Below are 10,855 nucleotides of genomic sequence, written 5' to 3'. Positions count from 1 at the left end.
ATCCCAAATATTGTTGCTCCTAGTCCAAAGCCCGGTGGTCTGACAGCCACTAAACGTAAACAAAATAGGGCGTCGCGCTACCTATTGTGGTAAAAGCACATCACGAAATGATCAAAGATCTCATCCGATCTTGGCCATTCAAAACACAAACATTCAATCTCGGCCCTGCAAAACACGGCCAAGACTTGAAGGTGGGGCTTGGGGGGGCAGGCTGAAGGAGGCGAAACCTATTTTCGGTAAGGCATTGATCGCAACAGGGCAGGGGAGAGAATTCGTCAATCACTCCGGATCTTCCCCTCCAGAAGGAGCCGAACCTGCTCGAGTGCTCAATCGGATAGAGCATCCTCGCACTGTTTACCATACCAGCACACTCGAGTACAGTAGCGTATTTCGCCGGCAGTCCTGCAAACGCCGCGATCACCTCCCCCCCTCCTCGCATTCGCCTCCTTTTTTCCATTCAACCCCCCCCCTCAGCTGGTTGATATTTTTGCTGGGAGTGCCAAACTACTACGATACTGGTATTCGAGCACAGTAGCTGGAATAGTGGTGAAAGTATCACAAGCAGATTCGTACTTCACCATCCCGCCCTTCCCCGGATAGCCTAAGAACGTCATGTCGCTACGCCGAACATTGTCCCGCCATGTTCAGCTGGATGAGCAGGCTCTGAGGAGAATGGAACACAATGGCCGGGAAAGACCGAGTATTTACTCCCGACCTCGTAACTCTCAGTCTTCCTTCCGATCTGGCCAGTCACGTCCTTCCAGGGCCACTTCTGGTGCCAGGACACCCATTGATCCGTACTCGCCAAGAGCCAGTGTTTCCACCCTGCAACTGCAGCATCTGCTAGAAAACCTGGAACTTGATCAGTATAGCACATACGGCGTTGAAGAGCTCCGGGATGGCTTTTTCGATGCATCCTTTTATCGTCCCATTGAACAGAATTCTGACCAAGGTGGTGAAGCAGAACCTCTACTTCCACCGGAAGTTTCTACTTTCAAGCGCCCTTGGTCATCACCAAGGACCCTTATCGACTCGCTTGTTGAGGATGTCAAATTCTTTTTCCGTTTAACATTTAGAAATGAGCACGGCTTTTCTCTCGCGAAGTCTTTTCTTGCTTACTTTGTGGGGTACATACTGTGCCTGGTACCCAAGAGCCAGGGGTGGCTGGGCAGATATCCATACTGGATCACGGTTGCCACACTTTTCAATCACCCTGGGCGCACACTTGGTGCTCAGATTGATGCAACTGTGGCATGCTCGATTGGAGCGGGATTTGGTTTGGCGGTTGGCAGTCTTGCTCTTGAGGTGGCCAGCTCTACTCGTAACGCTCAGGTTGGCTATGGTGGGGTAATAGCGGTATTTTGGGTGACATTTATTTGTGCTGCTAGCTGGATTAGATGTTCTCTCGTGAAGCTCTATCAATTAATGATTAGCGTCGGATTGGCCATCATATTTATTTGCCTTGTTGGCTCGGAAGCGATAGATAACACGGGTAGTTGGGATCGGGGCATTCTTTGGGAATTTGGAATCCCGTGGGTGGTTGGTTTGGGGATTTGCCTGATTATCAATGTTATCATCCGGCCAGATGCTGGTGGGAAAGCTGTAGCGTATGATTACCGATTTCTATTTATTTTTTATTTCTTGAGTTTGCGGATTAGAGCTGCATGCATATCTCTGTCCATGTCTTTTATTCTTTCAGCCATCACTGATACCCAGTAGGGCAGCATTGCATAGAGCAGTCATCTCCGCTGTGGAAGGCCTGGTTCTACCTAGGCCATACTCTCCCACAGCTCATCAAAATATGAACCTGCAACTCGTTTATCTCTCCGAAGCAATTAGAGACATGCGGGGGGAGATCGTTATATCTTATTTGAGACCTGACAATGCAGAACAACTGCGGAATCTCATGCAGGCCGTGATTAGAGATATTATGGCCATTAAGCCAGATGGGAATTTGTTTGGACATACGTCGCCTCATAACACGGGGGCGCGTGGGGACGACAGCCGGCCGAGCTACTCCATCGTGATTGAAATCGAACCCCCGGGCGCGAGAAGTTCGGGGGCATCATCTCTCGCTTCTTCAACGGAAGCTCATTTGAAGATTGTAAGGGACGCGATGGAAGTCCCTGCAAGGGAGTTGGTCAGCGCAATGACCAAGGTGCTGCTTGGATGCGATAAGGAGCTGATGAACTATGCTGGACATAAAAAACTACTAGGATCATTGGAGGATTATCGCGATATCAATCTTAGGTCTTCGAGGGATCGTCTCCTCGAGGCCATGCGTGTCTTTGACGAATCTGATATATCCTTAATTGATCATCAGAGCCTTCCATCCGCATACTCTGCTCACCCCGAACTTGTTGAAATGTTTCTGTTCATCCACCCACTTCGCCAGACCGCAGATTCCGTGGGGAATCTGGCCGGAAATGTCCTTCGGATAGTGGGCACGCAAAGACGCAAACGAATACTCCTTCCGTCGTACCCACTGCAGAAAGCGCTGTACCGGACAAATCCTCAAGTGCGCCACGACCGCGGAGGCCTAACAGCCGGCTACTACTTCAAAAGCAAGCAAAATATAGAAAAAGCAATGGAAACTTATCAAGCGAAGCCATTCATTCCGTCCCCTACCTCCCCCACCGTGGGGGACGAGGGTGCCCCAGAAACCGAACCGAAAGCCATGAGTTCTAACCCGCCAACGACGACAGAGCCCCAGACTATCCGGTACAGGGCCTGGCGAGTACTGCACAGACTCCAGCAATGGGAGACAAGATTTGCATTCAAGGTCGTCTTTGTAACAATCGCCTTGGGTATACCGGCTTGGGTGGAGAGCAGCCGTGTGTGGTATTTAGGGAATGAGTGTTGGTGGTCGGTGATTGCGGCTTGGTTCATGATGCATCCGCGAGTGGGTGGAAATGCCCAGGATTTAATCACGCGGAGTATAACGACTGCCGTTGGGTCTGCATGGGCTGGCCTTGGGCACGCGGCTGGTGGCGGAGATCCATATGTTCTTGCGCTTTTCACGGCAATCTTTATGGTCCCAGGCAGTAGGTTGAAATGTTTCGTTGTCTCGGAGCCAATCATCATGTTGTGTTTCCCGAAATGAAAGGCATTAGCGGGAATGAGTAATTTTTTAACGTTGTCTTTATTTATTTTACAGTGTTTAGATTTACTTCATCATCACATCCGCGTTCCGGTCTCATGGGCTGCATAAGTTATTCCGTCGTATCTCTCAGTACATACACCCTTCGCGATTCCACCGTAGACATTCCTTCGCCGGCAAAGGTTGCCTGGACCCGAGGTCTCTCGTTGATCGTTGGAATAGTAACAGCGGTGGTGGTAAACTGGGTGATCTGGCCATTTGTGGCGAGACACGAACTTCGAAAATCACTATCCTTCATGATGCTCAATCTTGGAATTTCCTACAGAGGTGTCGTCGCGAGGTATGAGCTTTTTTTTTGATAAATTATTGATCCGAGTATTTGTCCTCATACCCAAATGCACCACTCCTCACCCGCGTACCGTACTCGAGTAGGCATGCTAATGCATCCGTCCGCCACGCTGGTCGGGATGGGCTCATGATTGCGCAGGTACATCTACTATGAGGCCAACTCTCAGCCAACCAGAGAAGATCTGGAAAGATCCGAGACACAAGAAGCGAGATTGAGGGAAGGCACGTGATCCCACATGAAACCCCCCATGCATAGCAAATCTCGGAATTATTTATCCTACCCGTTTGATTGGTTCGGTGAAAGTAGGAAGTTATTGTATGTTAATTATTCCGGCTTGGAATTTTTTACAGGATTTGTCCGGATGAGAGAACTGCTGGAGATGACCCGGCATGAGATTGTGGGCTCCCTTTCTTTGGCCTTATTTTGTCATCGCTCCCACTCGTATTCCATCCCCTCCCCTATTACATACATGGCGTTACAATACCTGTACGGTACGGGTAGTTGGGCTCTTCCGTACTTGTACTTTACGGAGTACCTTGAACCTGCTCATCACTTTACCATACTATGCCGTGCCCGCATATCCACGCCACGCCAAACTAACCAGAACAGCGGATTCGAGCCCCCTTCGATCCATCCCCATATGCCGCGGCAATATCCTCCTTGGAGCGGTTCCTGGAACACATAATCGAAGTCCGCCAAGCAAGTCTCTACTTTCAGCCGTTCCTGTCCAATGGTTCCTCTCCCCTATTCCACCCCCTTTCCCCCCCTATATACACTCCCGCTCTGGGCTGACAATTACCCGAAGGCTCCGAAGAGTTTACTAGAAAAATGATCCCGGTCCGTCGCGACGCGGTAGCTAGCATACTGATGAACCTATACATCCTTGCTGGTGCACTCCGCGATAAGCGGCCGGTGCCCAGATACCTGCCTTCGGCCGCCGTAGCAAGGAAAAGGCTTTTGGATAGGATGGCGGAGATTGAGAAGGAGAGTGGTATGGAGAGGGTTGTTAGGCCTAGGAGTGGGGTGAGGGGGAGGAGGTGGGCGGATGTTTATCGTGAGTTTTTTTCTGCTCCTTTTTGTTTTTGTTTTTATTACAAGTATTGGGGGAGGGGCTAATAACATAGGAGGTTGGTAGAGTACGCCTATTCATCGGCTTTGACGGATATTGTTGAGCAGTTGGAATTGTTACAGAGGTATACCAAGGCGATTACTGGGGAGATGGCGTTAGATTTTCCGGATTGGTAGGGTGGTCTGTATCATACTAGTACCTGTACGCGTGCAGGCGGTGTAGGGTTCGTGTAAGATTCTGGGGAGATGGAGGATGACTTAGTGCCAATATAACCTCTCCAATTATCCATAATACACTGACCCTCTGTTCTATAGAAATGAGTAGTCCTGAATACCGGTATTTGCTGACCCCCATCTGCCCTTTGTGGATCCTCACAACGTGGTATGCGCTTCGTATCATAGTCATATACGCAAGTTTTCCGTTTCGTCACTTATCAATCTACCGTAATCCGTCGTTTACAGCAACAGGTTGCGCCGCCAACAGCCATCCCACCCTTCACCCCTGCGAGATGAAGCTTCTCTTCCAACTCCCGCAGAGGTGTGATGTTTGTGGCCACAAATAACCGCTCGGGGTCTCCGCGGTAAGTATTTGAAATATCCTTTCTTTCCAAGTTCTCTTTTCTTCGCGTGCAGCGTGCAGTTCTTGCTACGTTTTACTTGACACTCGTCGCATTCAGATAATGTCTTTTAATTCACTTCATTCTGTGAAGTCATCGCCCCGATATTGCCTGGGGTTTCGGTAGGTGCGGGAGTGCTGTGGGTTGGCCGCAGCGGGGGTGGCGCTGTCGCGCTAGGCGGGTGCCCTATTTGCTAGGGACTTGCTTGTTGGGATACTGGTGGATAGTTGGCGGTGAACGGTGGGCAGAGTAGGTGGCTGAATTTGCCCGGTGGGCGCTAACGAGGTGGTTAGATTTGTGGGAAGTTGTAACTGGGGGTGGATCATGACACTGGCTGGCAGAGATCTCCACGAGGTTGGGCATGAAGAAGTTGGAGTATCGACGGTTTGTGGTTACTCCGTGGTATTGTAGTGCTTTGGTGTCTCTCTCTAGCTACTTCTGAACAGGCCGGCAGCCACCCATGGACACCCACCGCCACCTGTAGCCGAGGTGTATCACAGGTAGAGTCCGGCGCCTTCGGAACCCTCAGCCTTTTGTGGGTGGAAGGCGTCGTCTGAACGTGAAATATGGATGCAGAGCTAATAATATTGTAATTTTCCACACTATATAATATATATCTATATCTCCGCTACCATCTCTCCATTTGTTTATTTATTAGTCAAGTTACCTTGATATCGTCCCTCATCTCAAAACCATGCAAGAGGACGGTCTTTCATCATCGAGTGATCATTAGTGACATTGTATAATGCCTTTACAATACGGTAAGACTATTGGGGAATTTCCCGACGAATGCCATTATTTTGGGGTGGTGCCGAAATCCGAGACATCAGGAGGGCCTAATAGCCCCTCCCGGGGGGGGGTACGGTACTTTCTCGCCACCCTGCCCATCCTCTCCCCGGTCGGGGGCGGGTGGACTGGCCCACGATCGAAGCGCGGCAAAGGGGCGTGCCTGGTCCCGTTTGTATCATAAACCTGGATTATCCAGGTGTGTTAACGGCGATTGGTTGAGCTAATGAGGGTTGTGTTGACTGTTGCAAACTGCTTAGGTTTGGTTGGTTTTGGGGGAATGCCGTCTTCCTTGGCGTCCTGCGGAGCATCATAGTGTAAGTATTTGTCCACAGTGGTATAGTATCATATTACGTGATGCATGGCCATTGTAATAGCTAAGATGTCAAGAACCGATGAGCCTCCGTCCGATTGATGCCTGCAGCACGGTAGTCGCAGCAAAGCTCAAGCTTCCGCCAGGACTTGTCCGAAATTTTCGTCCTTCGAGAATGTGCTAGAGAGTTGGTAACCAAACCACGACGCTTGGGAGGTGGGTGGTTAGGAATGCAATTTCGTCTTTTAGTTTGAATCCTTTTCGGGACCTCTTCACTGGTGCTGGGCAATTTCTTTGGTGGAAGAAATGGATACGTTAGATTCGCTGCCGATCACCGACCGGAGACCCACACTATTGCGCTCGGTAGCTTGTTGTCACAAGGGATCACTCGTGCAGTTTGGTGGTCGAACGGTAAGTTTGCAAAGTGCGCCGTACGATATAAACACGGTAAATCGGCGCGAACTCATCGGACTGCCGTTTGCCGTACCGGTATCATGTGAGAAACTCTTTAGATCTGAAGGGAGATAGATGTGAGGAGGGGGGTGGGGGGTTTACACATGATGAACGGAGCGGAGGAAGGAAAGCTTCATTTAGATTTAATAAATAGAAATTTTAACCAGGAGCATTACGGAGTAGAGTATCATCATCATGGATCCAACTTGGCCTTTCGTCGAGGCACTCGCCTTGTACATTACGCTATGATACAGAAAACCTCATCCGTAAGTGCTGTCCAACCAGCCCGTTGGTCGATACGGGTCGTGGGTCTGAAATACCGTTCCTATATGTGATTTTCCGGTATTGTACTGCACTTCGCAGCTGCTTTCGCGGTAGGAGCGTCAGCTGTTCGCGATACAGCTTCGTGCGGTATTATTCTGGCGATAACTTTACGGGGCATGGTAAGTTGAGTCGTTCGATCACTTATGGCGAATTGGGGTACATTACCGGGTAGACCCGAAAAACTCGCTGGCACCTAGGTGGGGAGGTGGGGGATATCGAGCATTTGAGCTGGGCACTAGTGGTCAAGGACGAATCAGATTATTGCAGCGGTTCAGTGGAGTAGTCATCGCTGTCTGTTCGGGAGATCAAGATGAACATGGGTGAGTGGGCGGGTGGACTGGAGGAAAGATATCATATCTAATATGTACACGTCCCAGGCAAGAAGTATTCGGAAACAGGGGGCCCCTGTCATAAGCTGAAGGGAGGGCGGAAGATACCTGAATGTTGGGGTACTTAGACTAAAATGGCAGTGAGCCCCTGATCAAAGATTGTTAAATAGCTTCCCAAAAACTTATAAACGATCATAAACTATTGAATATTTGTATATAGAGTACATTGAGATAGATATAATAAATATAAATAAACAATTGTAAATATTAAAAATGAAAAATTAGAAAAAATGAAAAAATGATTGGTCTAGTCTACCAGCGAGTATGTCCTCCATTAGTAGCTGTAATGGCCTTGATCCATTCAGGCATAGAATAAATGAAGGAAACCACATTAGATGGAGATCTCCCATCCCATTTTTTCTGAACTGCAGCTGCCATGGCAGCTTTTCCCCGAATGCAAGGCCGCCGGGCCTCAAGCATGCCTTTCAAAAGGTTCGAAACATTCTCAATTGGATTCAGGTTAGGGGAGCATGGGGGTCAATTGAACATTGGTGTACCATACTCCTGCTGCCTTGCTTGAGTATATCATGCCTTGTAGGCAGAGGCACCATCCTCAATTATCAAAAGTCTTTGTTGGGCCCGGGTACTCTCCTGATACTAGAATGGAAAGAGAGCCAGAGTTAAAACATAGGTACAATACGTACTTGTGGCTATTGTACCCCAATCCTCTCACTCCCAAAGAACAAGATGTGCCTTTGCTTGGCCACATATCTCCCCCCAGATTATGATAGCATCCCACTTCTTGAACTGAGGGGAGAGGCATGCATCCTCATACTCCTCTCCAGCGTAATAGGTTATCCAGACTGTGCCATGTGTGACTGACAGCCACGTGTAGTATTCGTCAGTCTAGATAACCCGTTGCCAATTTTCTTGGTACCAGCCTTAATGTGTGAGAGCCAATTCAAGCCGCTTAGCTTTCTGGTCTGGCTTTAGAAGAGGCTTTTTCCAAGCCTTGCAGCTGTAATAGCCCTTGAAAGCAAAGGCTTTTCAAAGTGTTTTCTCTGAGGCCTGGACTCCGCAGATATTTGCGATGTCTGTTAATGGCATTTGACAATGCTTGGTATCCCTTGTTGTAGCAGCAATAAGGACACGGCAGGTAGTCAGAGTAATAGAGAAGAGTTGACCCTTTCTCTTTTTCAGTGTTGCTAGTGCATGACAGATATCTGATATGGTACTAATTGCTAACCCTTGGTTATCAGAAATCCGGTGATATGTCCTGCCTCTGTTGAATTGTAAAGCCTGCACTATGCACCTCTGCTGGTATGAGGTTTCCTGAGTTTTAACTTACGGCATTGTCTATAAATAAATTAGCTGATATCCTGTTTTGGTATAATTGGTACTTAACATATGAAAAAGCTCTTTAAAAGATACAGTATTTTGATATGAACCTGTACCAGCAAAAGCCTGAGTATTGGACGCCCACCCCCCAAAATTTATTTTGTCTTAGCCATGTAGTTCAATGTGTAAAGTATATGTACAGTATCTCAGAAAATATTATTCATGCCGTAACGACCTCTGTAGCTCATTTTATAGCCAAAAATATCAAAATCCTTAAAATTTACTATTTATCATCTAAAATAACCTTACATTCTGATGCATTTTATTAAAGAAAAATATTAATGTAATGTTAATTGGTTGTGAAGTTATTTCAGTTTAAAAATGTTGTATTTTTTTAAAAAGAATTATATCAATGCAACACCATTAGTATGCAACATAATATCTTGCTTATATAATTCAATTCAGATGTCATGAGGTGTTTTATATTAGTAGCTATAATTCGTACTTTGTAAATAATTCTCATTCTCTTATCCTAATTGATTCTTACTTTTATTATTTTAAATTTACTTTAACCTAGCATTTATTGTTTTGAATTACAAGTAATCTGCTCAGACATTATCCGGAGGTAATAAACAGCTCTTTATATTTACAGTTAACAGATCAATTTACTAAAGATATTTAAAGTAGTTATTATCTAACTATACTCAATTATAACAACTTTAGCTGTTAAATTAAGAACTATATCAGAGGTTACACAATCATTGGGTGGATTGGGATGAGACCATGATTCTGCAGCTTCTATTGATTCATACAGCTCTGATATTGATGAATCTGCATATGAAACTGATTTAGAGGTAAAGTCCGAATTTAACACTTAGTAATCCATATTGTAGAGGGTATTTTTAGGAAATTTAAATATAACTTATAAGTTATATTTGTAGCGTATTCGCAAGGTGCTAGTCACATTATTTGTAAATGGTATGATAGTTGGCAGGTGGCCTGCTTTTCCAGTGAGGAGGCAAGAGCTGAGAACTACAGAAGATTTCAAAGGTGTACTGAGGAACAAAGAAGTAACTGTTCAACCAAGTATATTGAAATACTGTCTGTTGAAGTCTGCCTTTTCCATCATAAAATCAGGTGGTATTTAAATACACAAATCTTGTTCATGTCTGGCATGAACGAAACTAATCAAAGGTATCAATCGATACACTTTGGTAAAACTAATTAAGTATCAAAATGATACTTAAAACAAAATATAAAATAAAACCAAGTATCAAATGATACTTAAAACAAACCAATAACCGAGTACTCATACCAGTTACAATATTAATATTATTATACTTTACATACTAATTGACATACAAAGTCTCTAGTTGAATTTTTAGGATCTAATATTGAGGAGATTAGAATAAATACACAATTGAAGCAAGATTATGTAAGGAAATTGGGAAGGTATAAGCACCATCTTACTAACATAGATAATATTTGCTCCTGTAAGAGAAAATGTTCCTCAAGGACCACATATTCTCAATGGTTTAACTGGATGAAGGTTAATTGTACTATGCTAGCAAAGCAGAGAAAGCTACTGGCTAGTTATTTAATAGTAAGTGCAATGCTTATTTCAAAGCCAAGAGGTTTAAGATATTATAATAAACAATCCTGTTTAGAAATGAAAAATGGTGAGACAGAAACAATATAATATCTGACTTGCAATCAATACATAATTCTCTATTGGTTAAGTATGTTCTGCATTCTTTCACTGGTACTGGGTATTGGGAAAATCCCAAATATACAGTATAATTAAAAATTTAAAATCTGGAAAAACAGCTATCCCTTCTCAGCATGGCAATACTGGAAAATGGCTCCACATACACTATCACAGGCACATCTTACAAAGCTGGAGAACTTTCTTTTCCAAATTGAATTAGAATATAGAAAGCCAGTTGCTACAAGATCATATAAGTATCATACAATATATATAAGTATTACTACATAGATGGAGTTAGATAACAAGATACCTCTTCTATCCTATTTCTCTTTTCTTTTTCTGCATAGAATATTAAATAAAGATATCCAGGGATTTGGTCTCAGAATATCTTTTACTAGCTTTATTCGATATTGGAAAAGTAGTTCAAAGTTTAAATATATGCATATACGAATACTGACTAAGGACATTTG

General features: G+C 45.2%; 1 protein-coding gene; it reads left to right on the top strand.

Moving 5' to 3' along the window:
- Positions 1 to 299: 299 nt before the first annotated feature.
- GSTUM_00007554001 (uncharacterized protein) lies at positions 300 to 3,459 on the top strand (the record flags this gene model as incomplete). XM_002839523.2 has 4 exons in its annotated part: positions 300 to 1,607; positions 1,720 to 2,834; positions 2,904 to 3,044; positions 3,158 to 3,459. The coding sequence occupies exons 1-4, from the start codon at positions 613 to 615 to the stop codon at positions 3,457 to 3,459; spliced, it is 2,553 nt and encodes an 850-aa protein (XP_002839569.1). The 5' UTR covers positions 300 to 612.
- Between the last annotated feature and the right edge of the window lie 7,396 nt (positions 3,460 to 10,855).

The sequence above is a fragment of the Tuber melanosporum genome (genome assembly GCF_000151645.1).
Source record: "Tuber melanosporum whole genome shotgun sequence assembly, scaffold_37, strain Mel28".
Taxonomy (NCBI): domain Eukaryota; kingdom Fungi; phylum Ascomycota; class Pezizomycetes; order Pezizales; family Tuberaceae; genus Tuber; species Tuber melanosporum.
This window is presented reverse-complemented; position numbering and strand designations above follow the sequence as displayed.